Source organism: Nymphaea colorata, chromosome 10, assembly GCF_008831285.2.
Source record: "Nymphaea colorata isolate Beijing-Zhang1983 chromosome 10, ASM883128v2, whole genome shotgun sequence".
Classification (NCBI taxonomy): Eukaryota; Viridiplantae; Streptophyta; class Magnoliopsida; order Nymphaeales; family Nymphaeaceae; genus Nymphaea; species Nymphaea colorata.
Window position 1 is genome coordinate 8,871,500 of NC_045147.1, and position 22,318 is coordinate 8,893,817.

Below are 22,318 nucleotides of genomic sequence, written 5' to 3' on the forward strand. Positions count from 1 at the left end.
AGTCCTCCAAAAGTTTGATGACAATGCATATTAAATTGAATCGCCAAGTGATTGGAACATATCGCTCATCTTTAATGCTTTTGATTTGTTAGTGTATCATGAGAGCTCAAATTCATCGAAGCTAAATTCTTTCCAGCTAGGGTAGAACCAAAGGGACCCAGTAGATATGGACTCACTTGATGCATCTAGGGATCTATCTCCAACGAGTGTGTCGGTGGAGAGCTTCAACGAACATCCACGCACAGGTCGAAGCTCCAAACTAGAGGAAGTGCATGTGATGAGGTTCGTGAATACAATGAAGAGACAAAGGCGGTGTAGGTTCAACCCTTCTCAGGCTTACTTTGGATGTTTCTAGAGCATTTGGATCCTTTATTTTTTTATTTTGATTCACTTCCCATTCTCTAGTTAATTTGAGCTATAATTACCTGTGCGATGTTAGATTTCTTTTTTTTAGTTCTTTTAGGGAGAGAAAACTTCCAATGGATGGGAGATTAGGGCTATTTCCTTTGTCTTGATTATACTTTGTCCTTTTTTTATTACAAACTGATTTTTGAATTTTTGATTGAATGATTGTTGGGTCAACATTTGAAAGAGAAGATCCTCCCTATTGCTGCATCAAAATCTCACTGGATAGAACTTAATTTCACTCAATGCCATAGTTCGTCCTAAGCCTAAGCTCCGGGCCAGGCCAGGCCGCCGTCGGGTACCCAATATGGCTTGACTCGGGCCCAAGCCTAGGTACAAAAAATTGGTTAACGGGCTCGTTTTATTGGGCCCAGCCCGGCCCGATAACCGTCGAGGGCCCGAGAAGCCCGGCGTTAAAAAGAATAATTTTTTTTTCAAAAAAAGTAATTTAGGTCAGGGTTTCATTGTCATTGTTTCAACTTTCAGCATCAGTATTTCCTTCTCCCCGTCGACCGTCGTTCTCCTCTGCGGCTTTGCGAGACTGCGAGTGTGTGACTGCCTCCTTTGGTCCTCCCCATCGCCCATCGGCTTTGTGACTGCCAACCGCCGCCTTGCCATCACCACCGCACCATCACCGCCGCTGCTGTCAAGCGGATCAATTTGCCCCATCCAAGGTTGGGTTGGGTTTTCAACCGCAAGTTCCTTGTTCTATCTCTCTCTCTTTCTCTCTCTCACAAAGTGCATATTAGTTGCAGGTATCTCTCTCTGGATTGAGGACCGCCGGCCCCTCTCTCTACATCTCTGATCTCTCTCTGTCTAGCAGCGGTCAAAAGAAAAGAGAGAAGAAGACCGCCCATTTGCTCAACTGGGAGAAAGAGAGATGAAGACCGCCCATTTGCTCAACTGGGAGAAAGAGAGATGAAGACCACCCATTTGGTTCATAGAGCCATGGCAGGGGGCATTGGCTGAAGAAGACTGCCCCTTCTACTAAAACAAAGGTTTTCCTAGACTTTGTCATCGATATCTTACAAGAGGTGATGGCAAGAGAAAAATCTGACTATGGCTTGAGATTTCAAACTAATCAGTTGTTACCGACTAGGAGAAACAGATGGGCACCTGAATGAAAGACCATTGATCGAAACAAAGTGCTCTGTTTCTGCACACAGAATTCCTATCCATAGTTGAAGCTGGAAGTGGAGGACCAAGTTCAATCGTCTGCTGTAAATTTTATGTGTAATGCTATAATTTGGTGTGCTTTGTTTTTTCTTTTAGATGTTTTCAAGATGTGTTACTTTAGTTGGTTAACCATGACCTAATAATCAATTAGACCACAATGTTTTCTTCTGCTAATTCTGTTCCTCTTACATTCTTCATTTTTTTTTTTGGTTCATTTATTAATTGGTTCATTGATCGTCTCAGCTATCTATTCATACTAACACAATGTCATTGCAACTTTCATTTTTTTCATACTAACATCTAAGTACACAAAGTAGATGCAAAAAGCTGGTATTTACTAAAAAAATTTCTCATGGAGTATGCATTCTCTTGTGCAGAAAGAAAAAATTCTAACATTGAAAATTATAAGCAAAAGTATTTTATCAATTCATGTATATTGGAGATTAAAACTGCAGTTTAAGGCTCTTGATTTGAACACATATAGTAAGATCAGCACAAGTTTGGCTCATTATATATTAGATGACTTATCTGTCTGTTTAAACTTTTCCACTTGCACAATAAAGAAACTGACATTTTCAGATGCAGACAATTCTTGTTGAACCTCCCTCTGGCCCAGCCCTAGCCCTAAAAAGCAGGCCCGGCCCAGAAAACCGGACCGGCCTGATTATTGGCCTGTCAATAATCAGGCCGGGCCCGGCCTCGGGCATAAACTAAAGCCAGAGGCCTGATATTTCAAAGGTTCAGCCCGACCCGTTAGGAATGGGCTGGGCCTTGAGTTGGCCCGATGGCGTTAACGAGCTTACATTTGGCTATTTTTTTTGGGCTGTGCCCGATGTCCCATCCTAGTTTGTCATATCCTCTGAATGACTACAACAACAGCGAACCAAGCACTAGAACAGTCATCGATCACATGGGTATGGAGAAGCGACCGATCGATCCTCCTCCAAATAAGCCCAACGAAAGCTAACGATGCCTCTCCATGATCACCAAGGGATGTGAGTGCAAGAGTAGTTACTGATCGTGCCTCTCCATGACCATTAGGGGGACGTTGAGTGTCCATGATCTCTGAGAGATTTTGGGCGCAGGGGAGCCGCCGGTCATTAGAGCGGAGGAGGAGGGACTAGTCAAAGGGCCGAGGGGGGCCCACAAGGGCGGGGCCTCTCTCCCTCAATTTTTTTTTTAAATGTACATGTAAAATTTAGAATTATTTTTCTTGTTCTATATAAAAAAATTTTTAAAAAAGATATTTCAGCCCTTATCAAAATTTGAAAACTTTAATTTGATCCCTCTCATGAAAAATTTGTAAAAAGGACTTGTGATGTTTACCCGGATCAGGGAGGAAGGAACGGTGAGAGAGTCATGATGTGAGCAAGGGAGAAGGAAGTTTGCCAAGAGGGGGCGAAGTGGCCATCCCACATCTCACTGCCTCTATTGCTAGATGATCGAGAGAGACCACAGGCACAGACAACTTTCAAGGCGCTTGGCGCTTGTGTGGGAAGGGAGCAATTCATCTCTTTATAGTCGCTTCAATTGTAAAAGAGAAGCATATTTGGACACATTGAGAGAGGTAAATTTGCAATAGCAGAAGCCCGAACTCCTCCTCCTCGTAAATCTCTCTCTCCCACAAATTGTAAGATAATTAGGAGTGGCGCCATACCCATATCTCTCATCTTGAAAATCTCCAACCCCCTCCATGAATGTCCAAGCTCAATGAAAAAAGATTAACGGTTATTAAGTGTGGATGGCAGGCCCCGACACGTGGTGTTCCAAGTGCTGGTAGCAAAGTGCCATCCAAACCCACCTTTCGCGTAGTGATAGTTGCAAATAGTCAACTAAAACTAAATATGATGTTCTTGATGCAGCCCCTTCTAGTACTTGGATTGATATTTTATACTACTTAACTACTTTTTCCTCATTGAAATGTTATAACATTACAGATAATGGGATTATGGAGTAAAAATTTGTATGCTGCTTATAGTTGTAAAAAAAAAAAAAAAAAAAAAAAAAACTGAAGCTGAACATATTCTTGATCCAGTCCCATCCAGTCCTTCGATTGGTATTGCAGGTTACTAGGGTAAGTTTTTCGCTGCTGATTCTCGTTGCAACGCAGGGTTTGTCCTTTTGATTGTTATGTACAACATGAAAAGGTTCAGGATATTAAAATTGCCATGCAATTTGCATCAAGAAATTCAAAACTATGTCCCAATCAAAGAAAAAAGATCAAACCGTGTTCTCCAGAATTTCAATCTAGAGAAATTTAAAAATAAAAAACTTCTGAATTTACAATTAATCAAGGCCCAAGGGGAAGGAAAATTTTTTAATCAATATATGTCACAGTGAACCGAGGGAGGCCATCTTAGGGAACAAGTTAAAACTTTGGACTTAACCAGAATATGATATTAAATTTAATGAAAAAGGTAAAAAGTTTGGACTTAAACCAGATACTAACATTACATATAACGAGTGGAAAACACAAGTTTAACAGAAAACTAAGGGTGAGATTAGGGGCCCATATCTGATGGGTAATTGGGTGCCCAACTCATGATGAGTTTATTTGACTTTCAGGCTGACTCGATAAAAGAAACTCGTATGGTGGAACTAGCCCAAGTCGGGTATTGGGAGATCGACTTGACCCAATATATACGTTTAAACTCCATCTGTTTGCATTTTTCGTTCTTTCTTTCTCTCTCTCTCTCTCTCTCTCTCTCTCTCTCTCTATATATATATATATATATATATATATATATATATATATATATATATTCCTCACCATGACACTCACAACCGATTCCCTTGACATATTGCTGAATCCTTTTTTTAAAAGCTCTTAATGCATCATTGAGAGTTTTCGAGATATTAAAAAAATATTAGGAATTTAAAATGAAGTTGAACAAATTAGATCCTCTATAAGTTGACTACTATTGGGCTCAGCTCCAACTGGCTTGGACTACCCCGTAACATTTTTGGGTCGGCTTTTATCGACCCTCGAACCGGCCCGATGCCCAGCGAGCGGAATAAGAAAATTCTCAAGGGTCGGGCAGGCGCGCGATTTCTGAAATGTCCGACGGTAGCGGTTGTTCTGTAGTGCGGGAGGGGCATTAAGGGGAAGCAATGGCTGACGATCTTCCAAGCTCCGCTCCTCTGATCGTGCCTCCGGGCACCGCCTCGTCTTCCGGCCCCGTGATGGACCGAGACACTATCGATCTTGAAGCTGGGCCTGGGGAACAGATCCAATGCAGAATATGCCTCGAAACTGACGGTAAGGTTCAACACAAACCCTGAATTACCCCTTCTTCGTGAAATCATCTAGTTGATTTCGCCGCCTTTTTCCAAATTTTTCCGTCTTCGCCACAAATTGGAATCTTGAATTGGTTGAAATGTGTGGACTGGAGATATCTGCATGGTAAAGTATTTTGCCGATCTTTCTTGGCAGTTTATTGGTCTGTTGACTATTCATCTGGTTTCTGCTATTTATTGTTCGAATTCACCTTTTAATCGTGGGATGGTTTTGATAAGCTGTCACGATTTCTTCAGTTCATGGGACTTGCAGTACATGGTTGGAGAAGATGCTTCCTCATTGGCCCTCCAAGATTTGTCTCTTGATTAATAGTAGTTGTTGTCTCCTTGCTTGGAAATTCGCTTTGTTGTTGCCAAGCTCGCTGTTTCCATCTAGAATTTCTCTTATTCCGAATTATAAATGACAACATTCTAGGATTCTGTTTAACTATATAAAGTAGATGCGTACGAAGATCTTATATGATTGCGCAAAGAAGATTCTTGCAGTTTGTTCTGTAATCTGTCCTATTCTCACGAACCTTAAAAGCAAAACCTAGATTGCATGTACTTTGCTTTATAAAGGATCAGGTATCAATCTCGAACTGAGACTGCTTAAAGCCAAAGGAGTACCAGTAATTCTAATATATTTTGCTAAACTATACTAATCTTTTTCTTGATAATTGTCTATCCAATATCTGCTAAAGCTATGGGAGTCTTAACAGCGTGAAGCCATGTAGTTCTCTCCTCAAACAGTTAAAAATTCCTAAAAATAGTTCATTAGGACTTATCTTGACAACCTCAAGACATTTATCTCTTGTTATAAATTACTGGTTTGCAGAAAATTTGTTTATATTTTATTTGGTATTATAAGTTATTCAAATTTTTGATGTTTATCTTCTATTTTTAAATCCATTTATTTGCGTAAGATTTTATGTTTGGACGGACTTTATATATTTTTAAATCCTTCATGATCTTATCATGATATCCCCCCTTTGTCTCAGGTTTCCAACAGAAAATATTACTAGTCGGCATAAGAAAAAGTATTGGCGATTTGTTTTAGTTCTTTTTATGCTAGTTTTTCTATGATCAATGCCAGATCCAAGAATTTACTTTGAGATACATGTAAAATTAACTCATACATACTATAGGGCTCTTCTTTTTGCTTATAATACGTGTATTTGTATTAACTGAACTTTACTTTCAATGCATGGTATTATGGAACTAGTTGTAATTATGCTTAACCAGTCTTCTTGTTTCAGGTCGTGATTTTATTGCTCCTTGTAAATGCAAAGGTACTTCAAAATATGTTCATCGTGAATGCCTGGATCATTGGCGAGCTATAAGGGTATCTGTAGACCTCTGCACCTTTAGCTTGTGCCTCCATTAGTTTTTTCTGCTAAATGAACTAAACTAGAATGTAGTGTTGAATTTTCCTTCTAAGCTTTGCCACTTGGACATGAATTCAAAGCTTTTGGTGTTCTTCATGGGTATAAATTGTTGCTGCAAACTATAGTTAGAAAACCAAGAAACATTAACAATGCCTCAAACTAGTAATCATTTCATAACGTCAAAGTAACATTTTCAAGTCATACGTGTGTTTTTTAGTATCTAAATGATACTCCTAGGGCTCATACTTGCTGATAACAAGCATTAGATTTCTTAATGTCGAGTGGTTGTTATAACTATAAGAGTTAAAAATTTAATATACATGCAGCTTTTTCATTGATAAAAAAGTATAAAACAAAAAGGCGGTCTCCAAAGTTAAAATTTCATGTGTTATGACTTTTAAGGTCACTGGCTCTTCCATGTATGTGTGCATTGCACAGCCATATATGCTTATGGTCCAAGTAATGTCATCACTCTTGTCATAAGCATCTGTTTTCCTCTTATGGTTGCCTTTCTCTTTCTTCATTGCTGAGGTGGCTCTCTTCTATTTCTTCTACTGCAGGAAGGATTTGCCTTTGCTCATTGTACAACGTGCAAGGCTCCTTATCACTTGAGAGTGCATGTTCCTGCAGATAGGAAATGGCGAACCTTGAAGTTTCGTTTCTTTGTTACCAGAGATATATTATTTATCTTTGTTGCTGTTCAAATTGTGAGTTTTCATTGATTCAACTACTTAGTGTTTGTTCCATTATATTTCAGCTTAAAATTAATAAAAAAATGCCTCCATTTAGGTGATCCCTCTCATTTCATTTATTTTGACAAACACCATCCATGTTGAACTCATGTTTAAATTTGATCAAATAAGACAACTTCAAGAATGAGATAATGGGGCTGCTTCTTTCTTTAATGATTCATTTATCCTAACCACGAGTATAGTCCCTCTTGCTTAGAACTGGAAGAAAATTGATTCCAAATTTAGGGGATGCCCAGGAAATTGTTTGAGATCATAAACAATATATGGAGAAGAAGAATGGGAGAAAAGGGTAGAGATCGAGTTGGACCATTTCTGTAACAGGGAAGTAGGATAAGATGGTTTGTGGACCAATGTTGTAAAAAGCGTATCATAAGTCGTATCGGTCTGGCTTTAAGATACGCCGTATCGTAAAATATCGTAACGTATCGTAACCGTATCGTTTTTTTTAATAAATCATAAAAAATAGGAAAAAAATTCGAAAAATTCATAAAAAATCAGTAAAAATCAAGAATAATATGTTCTTCATAAAAAACATGTTTTACAGAATGATAGACTTATTATTGCTATAAAGTTACGGTTCATCATTCGTAATCATCAAAATTCATAACAATATCAATCTAGAAAACACAACAAGTCAACAATTATATAACGTATATCATAATTTCATAACCATAGATTCATAAGTCATAAGGTCCATAGGTCTATGAGATGCCACATCAAAAAACAAGTTTTAGATGTTATGTATTACATCACAAGATGTTAATGAAATTGTGAAAATGTTTAATGTCAATACATATAAATTGAAAGCACTTTCGACTTTCATTCATAATCTTCATGATATTCATTCTCATCCTCATCTCCATCTTCTTCTTCATCTTCATCTTTACGATTTAAAAAAATCCCTTTTCTCCCAACGGGAATCAGCCACCCACGCTTGATGGTTTCAATTTGAAAATCGATGATTTAACGATGGAAATCGATGATTTCCCTCTACGGTGGCACAATCTCTAGGTTAGAAATGAAGAAGGGGCGGGTTTTTATAAAGAAAACTTGAAAAGGGGGATTCGAGCCCCCCTGTTTTGAAATCAGTCTGTATCGCACCGTATTGTACGATACGGGGGCCTGTAATCGTACGTATCGTACGATACAGGCACGATACATCCTTATTTACGATAAAGGGGGTGTATCATATCGTATTTTGAAAACGATACGATACGTATTATACGATATGGCCCTGTATCGTACGATACGTACAACACTGCTGTGGACACTTTTCCAAGTGATAATCTGATATTTCTGTGCCCATATTTGGAGGATTCTGTTAAATGCATGATCGGTGGGTACTTGTTTGATAAGGATGCAACTATTGCTCAAAAAACTAAAGAAGTTGAGAATCTGCTTGCTGTATTATTCTTCAAAAGTGTCAAATGGGTAAACAGTTGATAGAGCCTAAGTACAATGGTTTAGCATCTTCTTTTTCCTGCTATTTTGAAGAAGTGCTTTTTTCTTTCGCTAAAGTTGTAGACAAAGCAGTTGACACATTCTTGTCTTTATGTAGGTAATCGCTTCCTTATCATATTTTGTATATTTTGTTGATAGCCATGAGCATGAATGGCTGCGGTTGACCTGGCATTTTGATAGCAGAATCAGCTTCTATTACATATGTGGTAATTCTCAAAAGTTTCTTGACAGAGACTATGTGATGTTATAGTTCACCAACAACAGAAAAAGAAGCCAGATGCATTATGTATCCTTTGAGAATATAATCTGGATAATATGGCAAATCTTGTTTTTAAGCGTTTTTGACATTTTTTTGTGTGTATCTTATGAATATTATTTCAAATCTCCTTTCTCACCAGTTTCAGACTTACCATGGCAATCTTAGCAGCTAGTCAGCTACTTTATAAACAATAGCACGCATGGGGATAGGTCTGAAGTATTTGATTTGTGATAGTTCTCTATATTTTTTCTTGACTAATTTTAGATCTTCTGTGATTTTCAGGATGTTCTAGAAAATCTGAAAAGTGCTAGCATCGTTTCCTAACTTATTTTTTGTTTATTGTTATCTTGATTATTAGATGGACCTTATAATGTGTTCTTTCTAGTCTTCTGCTAGTTTTTTCTGACACATTGATCATAACCCTGCTTGACAATTTATACAACATGAGAAAAACATAATTGTGGTTTGGAAATGGATAACATGTAGCTTATAATTCTACATAGTATTGCATGCATGACTCTTCAAATGAAATGCCATAAAGAACATATCCTTCCTTGGATGACAGAACTCAAAGAGAATTATATGTCATAATGCATTACACTATCGCACATACATTATAACACTGCATGCGCAACTCTGCAAATTAAACACAATATGAAATGTGTTTGTCCTTAAATGATAGAAATAAATTCTTTGTTTCAATCTAGTGTCCTAAGAAACATTGGGGACCCCTTTAGGGAGGAAGTCAACATCAGATACTGGAGCTACACTGGTGGGTGTTTCCCTCTCCTGTGTAAGTCTCCTTTATTGAAGGAAAGGAGGAGCCAACAATTTAGTGGCAACACAGGGCTTTTCATTCCCCTCCACTCATCAATATTGCTGTCTTTGTTCTAGTTGTTTCTCAGCACATAAGGGACATTAGCTGACTCCTCAGGTTATTTGAAGAATATCAACTGTTGACTTTAGTGTTGGAAGTAGGGCTGCGCTGGGTCACAGCTCGGTGCCTGATTCATAAAGGCCTGGTAGGCCCGATGCCCTTAAACACTGCTTGTACCCCAGCCCAATAAGATAAGAAAGCTGGGTCTGGCCCCGGTTATTCTTGGACTCATGAATCCATGCCTGGCTCAACTGCCAGCCATTTGAAAAAAGAAAAAACTAGTTTATGTACATGAGAATATCATGAAAATGTTTGTATACATTAGAGCATTTAGCACACCACTAATGGAGCACTATGACCTTTGGCCTGGATTCCTGTAGCTGGAGAAGGATGAATTTCCTTTTTTCCTCCCCATTCTAATTTCTAATTACTACTTAAATGGTTCAGTAATAGCAACTGATGGTGTTTAACATTTTCTTTCTACAGATCATTTTTTCTGCAATTCATTTTTTGGTTTGTTGTTTTGATGCATTGTTCTTTCTATCCAAGTGTACTAGTTCAGTTATCTTGCACTTTGCATTTTCCCCTCCTGTATTTTTTCCTTTTTAATGCTTGTAAAGGTAGTCCATGTTCTAATTGGATAAACTCTGGCTGTGAATGTACAATATACTGTCTGTTTCATGAATAGTTCCTGAATTGCACATGACGATGTGAAGTTTGTCTTACAAGCTGAATGCCTTTTTATGGATCAATGTTTGAATAGGTTTGTTTCAGCTTTTACATTAGATATTATTTGTAACCTGACATTAATTTATGTAGGTGCATTATTGTTTTTTGCATTGTTGGGGTTGTCTGGCTGCTTCATAACTTGTTATGACCGACGTGTACGCAATGATCTTGCCCAACCATGTAGGGAATTGTGCCTCTGTTGCTGCCATCCTGGGTAATTGTCTTTCTCTGTTACAGTTTTGGTTGAGATATTGGTACTAAAATATTTGGCAAGTCTACTTGCAATCAGTTCTTGACCTGTGTGTGGATTTGTTGACATCAAGAGGTGAATTGGCCACATTGGCTTTTTTAAAATTCTTTTACTTCAACGTGTAAAAAGTTGATTGGGTTCTCATTATTTTCTAAATAGAGACATATGCTGGCTCAACCTATGTTGGAGGCTTGCCATGGTCACCTTGCCACCTATGTCACAGGGGTACGCCATATTGGCCCCGTACCTACATCGATGCATGGGTACACTGGTGTGGGTACAGCATACCATTTGAGTATGGCCGTGCAACATTAGTTTCCTTTGGAAATGTAAAGAAAAGTTAAAAAGCTGACAGGGTTTCCTAGAAAGAAAAAAATAGATGCAGTTCCCTGTGTCTAAATCTGAAAGCAAACAAGAGAGAGAGAGACAGAGACAGAGGGTTTTCAGGCAGGCATATCCACAAACATCATGATATTTTCGAAAATATCATGAAAATGAAGAAAATGGAAAAAATCATGATATTTTGAAAAAAAATAAAAAATCAATTTATCATGATTTTGTCCCGATTTTTTCACTATTTTTTTCATTTATTTCATTTTCTATTTCCATTTTTTGCAATTTTTGTTTTACTGTTTTATTGTTTTATTTCCTCTTGTTTTAGGTATTTAATGTGACCTCCTAGATGCAATAAACTGCTTATTACTTTGTCATTTTTATCATTTTAACTAGATAGTATTTTTATTAGTTTTTCATTTATTGTATTTTTACCTAACTTTTTGATTTTTTTATTTAAAAAGTTCCGAGATTTTCCTGAAAATAAACTTTGCAGAAGAACACATGCAAAAACATCGTTGATAAAAGCCTGAGAACAATATTGTGGCTATGCAGGCAGGAGAGAGAAAAAAAAAAGAGAGATTGGTGGGAATGTGCAAGAGAGAGAGGGGAATGAGCACGAGAGAGAGAGAGAGAGAGTTCTTTATAATTTTTATCATTTTAACTACATGTTTTTTAAGTTTTCTTATTATTTTCTCATTTATTATATATTTACCTAACATTTTGATCTTTTTTTATTTAAAAGAACTCTTCCAGATTTTCCTGAAAATAAACTTTGCCGAAAAATACATGAGAAGAACCTTGCCAATAAAAACCTGAGAATGGTATTTGTGGCTATGCAGGCAAGAGAGAGAAAAATAAAGAGAGATTGGTGGGAACATGCAGGAGAGAGAGGGGAATGAACATGTGTGTGTGTGTGTGTGTGTGAGAGAGAGAGAGAGAGAGAGAGAGAGAGAGAGAGTTTCTTCCCTTTTGGTTGTGGTTGTTGCCCCCTTTTAAAGTAGTTTTTCTTTTTTTTTTAAAAAAAAGAAAAGATTTAACTGTTGATTATCATCTATGTTATAAATAAATACTTATAATTTTTTAAAACTTGAAAAGAAATGCTAGCAAAACTTGACAAATTTTTAAAAACTCTAAAATATGATAATAAATTTGGCTTGATACCCTTCTGTACCCCCATCCTACATTTATAAAATTTCTGTGTCCACACTTGCACTGCCGTACCTGTGTCACACCCATATCTGTACCACAGCCATGCCAGTACCCATGTGACATAGCACCACTGGAAGGCATGACAATTTAATGTTTTGCAAGCTTTAGTTGCTAAGAATACATGGAGGCAGTTAATTGGTTTTAATGCTGGAATGGAAAGTTTATATGGTCGAGGGACTACAGACCTTTCTCTATGTCTATGTGATAATTGTCAAAATGCACACCACAGTGAACTGACAAAGGCTACGAATTTTTTAAATAAAATACAGAATAAGCATTAGAAATTATTAATAAGCAATATTTAAAGATGTTTCTCTTAATCTGAAAAACTTTGTTTCCTTTCACACGAATCATGACTATGCAGATACTTGTGATATGGTTCTAGATCTCTCTTTCTCTCTCTCCCCTGTAATCTAAAGGTGCAGTTATTGTCAATCTTGTATTGTGTATCTAAGAAATTATCTTATGCACTGTTGGTAGATTGCTATTTTTGTTATCTTTGAAAATGTTTGTCAGATACATATTTATGAAACTCCTGTATGACACATTTAACGAGCTTGAAATTAGGATATACTTCTATCTTTTGTCCATTTTTAATATCTCAAACAAGAGTACGTATTGAAAAATTATGTGATTATTATTGATCTTGTATTGCTTAACATATGTCTTGCACAACTCTTGGACATATGGTAGTATTCTCTAGAAATATGTATTGAAAAACCATCTTCCAATTAATGATCATGTGTTTCATTGATTGATGCCGCATAAACTATTAGGCATATGCTAAAACCTGATTTAATTGTTCGGGCTTGATGATCTCCAGCTGTAATGTAGATCAGTTTAGGCTTTTAGCATTTTTTAAAAATCATTTAGGATTTCGTCTTTATTATTAGTCTTCCAATTACTGATTTTTTTTGTTTAAGTGATGGAGAAATTATTTCTCTTGTACATTTTTTTTTCTCATGTTCCCAATACTCTATGTAGCACGGGTACCACTCCGTACCATACCAGTATGATACTGGTATGGGTACCGGTACGGACTTGGGTACGTCCTAGGGTACATCTGTTAGAATGTATGTATTCCTATATATATATATATATATATATATATATATATCTATGTGCATGTACATTACATATATTAGTGTGCTAATATATGTCTTACATATATAGATATGTAATTATGTATATATTTTAGGGTACCTAGGTCATACTTGTAATTTTCCTTTTTTTGTTATGTATTTTTCTATTTCTTTTTACACCTTTATTATTATTTAAGAGGGGAACTAGCTGTTGGGCCTCTCTCCAACGGCTAGAATTCTAGCCGTTGGAAATGGCCCAACAGCCATTTCCCCTCCTCCTCTCTTCTTCCCTTGTATTATAAATAAGGGACTGTTGTCCCCTTTTAGGTCATGGCTTGTTAAGCCACATCTTGTAGTATTTTGCCTTGTTTGGCTGAAGATCAATATATTTTCCTTATCCTCTTGTTAGAGGATTCTTGTGTATTGCCTTGTTGAGTTAGTGAGAGATTCAAGAGTGATATTCTTGAAGTATTTGCCTAACTTGGGCCTGATTTACATGGTATCAGAGTCTCGTCTTTGGCTCTTTGTCTTGCTGCCATTCAAGATTGAAGGTTCAGTTTTTATTCTTACGTTGGAGCTGTGAAGCACTCCAAGTGTTCGAGATATTGCTTGCTGCAGTTTTACACAAGAAGAAGAGTGTTTTTGCTGGCTTCTTTTTGGTGATTTCTTGAAGAAATTTAGCTCCCTTGGTGGTGAGCTCGTGGCTGTTGGAAGGGTGACTGGTTTCTATTATTGTTGAGTTTTTATCCTTGCCGTGGACTTCTTTTCACGTGGCTGCCATCTTCTTCATAACTTGTAAGTGGATCTACCTTGTTGATTATGCCCATGGATGACAAAGTCTCTTCTCTTCCTTTTCCCAAACTCTCGTCAACAAATTACATACAATGGGCTAGAACTATGGAACACTTTATTCGTAGTAAAAGCCTTTGGGGACTAGTTGATGGGACAAAACTTGAACCACAACTAGTCCTTACGAAAGTTGTTGATGGAAGGGCTATGGAATTGGATGCAACCGAAAAAGAGAAGGTAATGGCTGAATACAACAAGAAATGGGATGAATGGAGTGTTGGTCATCACAAAACATCACAAAATTATTACTTGGATCTTGACTTGTGTTGACAATGCTACTAGCGGGCAAATCTCTAAATTAGATTCTGCCCTAGAAGCTTGGGAATATCTAAAGAAAACTCATACCATGAGAGATGTTGCTTATATGCATCATGTTCAACTCAAAATTCACAATCTTCAACAAGGAGATAGATCCATTAAAGATTATGTGGCTGAAATGAATCAATTGTATGATGAATTGAGTATTTTTGAACCACATTGGACACAAGATCTTATTCTTAGAGAAAAGCAAATACAACGTGAGAAGTTTTATAAGTTTATCATAGGTCTTAGACCGGAATTTGATGGTGTCAAAACCGCTTTACTTCATCGTTCTAAAACACCATCTATGAATGAGGCTATTGCGGAGCTTCAAATGGAGGAAAATCGTCTTTGTCTTGATAAAGAGAAAATCAACAATGTGCTTGCCACATCTAGGCCGGGGGCCCGTTTGAGACCTTATAGACCTCCTCACTTCAATCGTACAAATGAAGGAGCAAGAAGAAAAGTTATTTGCTATCATTGTCAAGAAGAAGGACATACCAAGTCAAGATGTCCAAAACTTAGAACTTTTGACAAAAGAAGCAATGTTGCGGCTCCAATCCAAGAAGAAAGAAAAGAAGCAAGCTCATTCCAACTTGATCAACTCATAAGTGCTCTTCAACCGTTTCTAAAGGGAGGAGGCACACCTTCCACTTTGGGAGCTACCGGGGCATCTACTTCTTCAAGTAAGTATTCTTGGATTATTGATTCGGGTGCATCTTTTCATATGACGCCTTGTGGATCCCTTCTCACCGAATGCACTAAAAATGATTCTTATTCCTTTGTGAAAACGGCGGATGGTACTTCTCTTGAAATTGATTTTATTGGAAATCTTGACCTAGATTTTGGATCCAAAACTTTAAAAGTACCTCAGGTCCTCAAGTAAGACACATTCCTAAATTAAGCTTAAATTTATTGTCCGTTTCTCAAATAGCCGACCTTGGTTTTGATATAATCTTCTCACAATTCAAATGTCTGATACATGACCAAGTATCCAAGAAGACGATTGGGGAAGGTTTTAGAACAAAAGATCTCTACTACATAGACTTTTTGGATCTTTCAAGACCATCTTGCAATATCTCCAAAGAATGTGACATTCAAACTTGGCATCAAAGACTTGGACATTTCAATATAGAAAAAATGTCTCATCTTCCCTTCATGGAGAATTTTTGTCAAAAGAACTTTTGTTGTAATGATTGTATCAAGGCTAAAATGAAAGCCTTACCTTTTGATAATAGAAACTTTATTGCCAAAAAATCTTTTGATTTAGTGCATTCGGATGTGTGGGGACCCGCTCTTATTATGTCGAAAGGAGGATTAGTGTACTATGTGATTTTTATTATGTCGAAAGGAGGATTAGTGTACTATGTGATTTTTATTGATGATTATTCTAGACATACTTGGGTTTACTTTCTCAAACACAAATCGGAGGTTTTCATAAACTTTAAAAATTTCTACAACATGATCTATACCCAATTTGGCTCAAATATCAAAGTCTTTAGAAGTGATTCGGGAGGAGAATTTATGTCAAATGAATTTCAACAATTTCTAAAAGAAAAAGACATTGTTCATCAAAGATCTTGTCCTAACACTCCACAACAAAATGGAGTGGCCGAGCGTAAACATAGGCACATTATTGAAACTACTAGAGCCCTTCTTTTATCTAAAAATGTTCCCAAAAACTTTTGGTCTGAGGCTGTTTTGACTTCAACCTATTTAATTAATAGAATGCCTACCAAACTTTTGAAACATGTTTCTCCTTTTGAGAAACTTCACCATGTTAAACCTAATTACAATAGACTTAAAGTCTTTGGATGCAAATGTTTTGTGTTAAGTGACAAAGATGATAAGCTTTCTTCCAAAGCCATTTCTTGTGTTTTTATTGGGTATTCCGAAACTCAAAAGGGTTATAGATGTTATGATATTGAAAAAGATAAAGTTTATGTTTCAAGAAATGTGATCTTTCTAGAAAATGAAGATGGTTTCAAAGATGAACCCAAGAAACTAGAAGATTATACTTTTCTTTGGACTAATGATATTGATGATGATGATGATATTGATGATGATGAAACCGATAAAGTTGTAGAAGTGTCAATTGAAGAAGTCAACAATAACAATTCTACTCATTTGATTCCTCCAAAAGAGATCTTAGTTTATAGAAGAAGAGATACCCAAAATCAAGAAACTAATCAATCTCTCCCTAGGAGATCCCAAAGGCACACTAGACCTCCTCAAAGATTTATCTCTTATGAGTCTTTTTCCCCAAAATTTTGAGCTTGTCTTATGACACATCATTCTTTTTATGAGCCATCTTCTTACCTTGAAGCTAAGGAAGATCCCAATTGGATTGAAGCCATGAATCTTGAACTTAAAGCTCTTGAAAGCAACAAGGCTTGGGATATTGTGCCTCTACCAACAGGGAAAAAGACTATTGGTTGTAGATGGATTTACAAAATCAAAACTAGAAGTGATGGAACCTTAGAAAGATACAAGGCCAAACTTGTTGCCAAGAGATATGCTCAAGAATATGAGATTGATTATGAAGAAACCTTTGCTCTTGTTGTTCGCATGACTTCTGTTAGAACTCTTATTGCCATTGCTTCTGTTAAACATTGGACTATTTTTCAAATGGATGTTAAAAATGCTTTCTTAAATGGTCAACTGCAGGAAGAAGTTTTCATGAGTGCTCCCCCTGGTTTTGATGTACCTCAAAACAAAGTTTTATGTCTTAAGAAAGCCCTTTATGGTTTAAAACAAGCTCCCAAGGCCTGGTTTGATAAGTTTAGTAGTGTCATGTTTAATCAAGGTTTTCAATTTTGTTACTCTGACACTGTCATGTTTGTAAAAACTACCTCCGTAGGTGTAATTGTTTTATTATTGTATGTTGATGATATGGTTATTACTGGGAGTGATGATAAAAGGATTATAGAGGTTAAACATTTTCTTAACAAATGTTTTCAGATGACTGATTTGGGAAGACTAACTTATTTTCTTGGAATTGAAGTTGCTTATAGCAAATAGGGTTATCTTCTTTCTCAAATGAAGTTTGCCAGTGAATTAGTTGCAGATGACAAAGTTGTTGATACTCCAGAGGCACTGGGAGTAAAAATGAAAATTGATGATGGAGAGATATTGGAGAATCCCACTCCTTTTCGGCAAATAGTTGGCGCTCTCTCTTATCTCTCTATCACCATACCTGACATTGCTCATGCCGTGCATGTGATAAGCCAATTTCAACAAAGACCCACCTCAGTGCACATGGGAGCGGCAATGCGGATTGTCCGTTATGTGAAAAACACTATCAACAAAGGACTATTTCTGTCTTCCTCTTCTATATTAGAATTAGTTGCTTATACAGATGCTGATTGGGGTGGAGATCCCAACAATAGGCACTCCACCACTGGTTTTTGTGTGTTTTTAGGTGATTCCTTGATCTTCTGGCGATGCAAGAAACAAAATAAGGTGTCACTATCATCAACAGAAGCTGAGTATCGTGCGATGGCAACTACAACAATGGAGATAGTGTGACTTAAAAGCTTATTGAAGGACATGGGAATTCATATCATGAATCCTGTCAAGCTTTGTTGCGACAACAAAAGTGCAATCTATATTGCTAGCAATCACACATTTCATGAAAGAACAAAGCATATAGAGATGGATTGTCATTATGTTCGTGAAGAGTTCCTTCAAAAAAACATAGATCTCTCCTATGTTCCCTCTGAATATCAACTAGGAGATTTCTTTACCAAGGCTCTTGCTGCTGCCAGGTTTCAATTTCTCCTTGGCAAACTTTCGGTTATCACACCGTAAGTTTGAGGGGGGATGTTAGAATGTATGTATTCCTATATATATATATATATATATATCTATGTGCATGTACATTACATATATTAGTGTGCTAATATATGTCTTACATATATAGATATGTGTATATTTTAGGGTACCTAGGTCATACTTGTAATTTTCCTTTTTCTTTTATGTATTTTTCTATTTCTTTTTACACCTTTATTATTATTTAAGAGGGAAACTAGCTTATGGCCCTCTCTCCAACGGCTAGAATTCTAGCCGTTGGAAATGGCCCAACAGCCATTTCCCCTCCTCCTCTCTTCTTCCCTTGTATTATAAATAAGGGACTGTTGTCCCCTTTTAGGTCATGGCTTGTTAAGCCACATCTTGTAGTATTTTGCCTTGTTTGGCTGAAGATCAATATATTTTCCTTATCCTCTTGTTAGAGGATTCTTGTGTATTGCCTTGTTGAGTTAGTGAGAGATTCAAGAGTGATATTCTTGAAGTATTTGCCTAACTTGGGCCTGATTTACAACATCATTGAGGGTACTAGGTCTGGTCAACGTACCCGAGTATGTATCCGTCAATTTTTGGACTCGGTCAAAGTTAACCGAGTCCAAAATTGTCCATAGGTTAGGGTTTATGTTTTCAACTTTTTTTATTATTTATTTATTTATTTATTTTTAACTTAAAGAAAACGCAGCATCTGCGTTTTTCCCACAGCGATCAGTGGTGCCCACTGCTCAGGTGAACAGTAAGGGCAACTCCGGCAACCTCCGTCCATCATTTTCCGGCACGTGAACGAGTTTTCCAGTGAATGGCAACTTCTCGGGTGAAGGGCGATGCCTTTGCTGTGGTATTCAGACGTCATCTGCTTTTCCATCGCCTGATTTGGCCATTTTTTTCTCTATCCAACGTTTAAGCTTCTTCCACCTCCGACAACATTTCCCATCGACCGGCAGCAAGTATTTTCATCCTTCGTCGACTTCTTTATTTCTGCCACTTTCCCTTCTATTTGAACTGCTTTGTTTGCGGTTCACACAGTGAAGATAAGCCATTTTCCGTTTTCGCCTGATTTGTGTGTTTTTTTGGTCTGCTGGAGATAACCTGATTTGTGCGTTTTTCAGTCAACATCGTTGGAGGTGCATCACATAAGTGCATGCTGTGTACTTATGTGTAGTATCTATAAATTTATTTTGGATCATGATTTGTGAATATGTTATTCTCTGTGTTTGAATTCTAATTTTTTGATATATATATATATGGCTGTAACCTTGCACCCTAAGTTTTTTGAAAATGGTCTGTACCCGTACCCACACTCATACCTGTGCCGGCACCTGTACCCGTTACTCTTTTTCATTTTGTGTATGTGATTAAAAAAATACTCATTCATCCACCAAAATCTGTGTAAGATCATGCAAAATAAAGGTTAGTCAAGTCGGATGTCAAGCAACTGCCGACATTGCCTACATTTGATGCTGATGTGTGGTAACATCTTCCTGTGTGTGGTAACATCTTCCTGTTTCCCATAAGCTACTATAAAGATTTCAACTCTTTCACTTTTTGCCTTCTTATTGGCTAGGTTGTTCAACTAAAGCAACGGTTCTTTGGTTAGTTTTCTAGCAAATGAGAATGTCAAACGACCCTGTGGCACTCTCTTTATCTTTTTGTTAGATACATTTGCAGTGATATTCTTACCCTTTATTTCATCTTTGATGTGTAAAATGTATTACCTGTGATGTAGTTTCTATTATGTTTCAGGACTTTGACTAACAAAGTCTTCTTGTGCAGAGTTTGTACAGATTGCCATTTGCCGGGTACGCTGTGCATGTGGACTGATTGTGCTACTTGCTTTGAAAGCTGTGCAAGTACAGCTGGTGAATGTGGAACATGCTTAGGAGGAGCTGGTGAAGCTGGTCTTCCCATAGTGATTATTGTGGGAATAATTATTTTAGGACTATTCACAGTGATTGGCATATTCTACAGTGTTCTTGTTGCGACAATGGTTGGCCAGAGGATCTGGCAGCGTCACTATCATATACTAGCCAAAAGAATGCTAACAAAAGTGAGTTATGGTTATCAAAGCTCCTGTGTGTCTCTTGATTTGTTGTTTGATTGCATTCATAGGCGAAATATGGGCAGTGAGTCCTCATTTCAGTCAACTCCTTCCAGTGCCCCTCCTGCCAGTTGTTAGTTTCATTGCACCATGACTGCTAAGGCCAACATTTGGGACCTTGATATCCCTATTCAGGACTTCTGACAATGGAAAATCTCTTACTTCAAAAGGCTGAAATTTGTAAAACTCTTTTGTTGTTGCAAATCTGAGCAAATCATATGGTGCCTTAAGATGTGCTTACATGTCTGAAAAAGTTATCTGTGGCTGACTTATTATTTCTTTTTTTGTGTTCGCGTTTAAAGGGGAAAGTTGCCTTCTGCCATATTATGTGCTAGAGAGAGAGAGAGAGAGAGAGATCCTGAAAAATTGGATCCCTTGGGGTCCAACATTTTGTCTGACGTTTAAGATAGAGAGAGGGACTAATTTGTGGTAAAAAATGGAGTTAACACATCCTCAAGTGAAAGAGATCTTTGTAATCAAACACACCCTACTATGGTGCATTATGCTCTTGCTTGCATAGACCTAGGCATCAAATATTCAGTCTGTGGGTTTCAATGTTTTTGCTTTTAAATGTTGTAGGTTTAATTATCTTCAATGCTATGACACAGTGAGAATTAACACCCCCCAATTGAAGAGTATGAGGGTTATGAAAGTAGTGATGTTTGTCTCAACATTAATTAAGACCTGAAAATAATGATAGGTCCTCATAGCCATAATAAAGGTTAGTCATCCTTTTCGAAGGTCAAATATATGTAACACAAATGTACCACTGTTAGGATTGCAAGTATGTCAGATATGGATCCACGAAGAAACTGTGGAGAATTCTACATTTGGAAAGTAATTTTTTTTTTGCAGATTCTTAAGTATCTTCATGATGTCCCTGTGATTGCGCAAACACCTTCTTGCCATTCTGTTTTACTTCAGTGATATTATCAGTGTCATGTAAAAGATCAGATGGTTTCCTGATCTTTATGCTTTCTAAGTGAGCCTGCTACAGCGCTTATTGTTTTGCATGCCGGGAAGTTCTGATATATATATATTTTTTTACTTTAAATGCACTACAGGAATATGTAGTGGAAGACGTAGACAGTGAACAGACAGGATCTGATTGGTGTCCCCCAACACTTCCTCCTGAACATGTTCAACAGTTGAAGTCACTTGGATTGCTGTAATTCCTACTATGATCAGTTTGAGGCTTTCTTCGTCGAGGAAATCAAGTCTTACCCTGGTGTAGTTCTGTAGATCGACCATGAGGTGCACTAATATTTTATGCATGATATATCTGTGACTGTATCACTAATGGTATCTGTCGCATTGGTACCATTTATAGCTGATGAAACAGCTTAAAATGATACTATCAAGGTGTCAATCAATCATGTAAAAAATGTCACATCTAGTGGCTCCCGTCTGATAAGCGTGCGTTTGATATTTAATGGGCTTGTCTTTTGTAAATGTGCCACATATGAATCACAAACAGTTAACTTGTGTAATTCACTTGCATGTGGGTTTGCCGTCATCCATCCTTTGGTCATCTGTGTGCAGGACTAAGTTATCTGTAGTAAATTAAGGGGGAACGAAGGCAGGATAGGGCATTGAACATGTAAATAAGCTGAATGTGGTGCGTGATTATGGTATTCGAATTCGCAGAAATAACTGCCACGTTTTTCCCAACATATGTTGTGGAGGGACCTTTTGTGGCCTTCGTGTTCAGATGGAACATGAATATGTGCATCGGTAAAGCATGAATTCAGATTTATGGAATTACAGCCTCACAGGTGCTGTGGAAGCGTCTTCTGGTTTTAAGTAGTTTTGCTTCTTTAAGAATCAATGATGTATCATCATGAAGCATGCATGACATAGATATTGTATTGTCAGTGACTGTTATTTAGAACTCTGTTTATTATGGGACTTTAAGGACAATGTGACTAAGGCTGGGCACCTGGTCGGGCTGCGGCCAGGTACCTGGCGCAACTCAAGCTCGGAAAAAAGGGCACCGGGCCGGCCCGGGTGGGCCTGATAGCAGTTTTTTAATATATTTTTATATATAATTATAATTTTTTATTATAA

The 22,318-nt window shown here is 37.3% G+C and overlaps 1 protein-coding gene and 1 long non-coding RNA gene across 3 annotated transcripts; both read left to right on the forward strand.

The window, feature by feature from the left end:
- Positions 1-868: 868 nt before the first annotated feature.
- On the forward strand, positions 869-1,755 carry LOC116262974 (uncharacterized). The gene is made up of 2 exons (XR_004174548.2): positions 869-1,079; positions 1,161-1,755. It is a non-coding gene; the product is annotated as an uncharacterized LOC116262974 (long non-coding RNA).
- Positions 1,756-4,556: 2,801 nt separating this feature from the next.
- On the forward strand, positions 4,557-21,769 carry LOC116263440 (uncharacterized). Of its 2 annotated transcripts, XM_031643211.2 has the most exons (7): positions 4,565-4,840; positions 6,117-6,202; positions 6,806-6,952; positions 8,556-8,664; positions 10,414-10,537; positions 19,927-20,200; positions 21,316-21,769. In XM_031643211.2, exons 1-7 carry the CDS (start codon positions 4,693-4,695, stop codon positions 21,421-21,423), a joined length of 996 nt encoding a protein of 331 aa, XP_031499071.1. In that variant the 5' UTR covers positions 4,565-4,692; the 3' UTR covers positions 21,424-21,769. The 2 variants fall into 2 exon arrangements, with proteins under 2 accessions (XP_049936250.1, XP_031499071.1); XM_050080293.1 differs by lacking the exon at positions 21,316-21,769 and having other exon boundaries at positions 4,557-4,840; positions 19,927-20,472.
- The last annotated feature ends 549 nt before the right edge of the window (positions 21,770-22,318 follow it).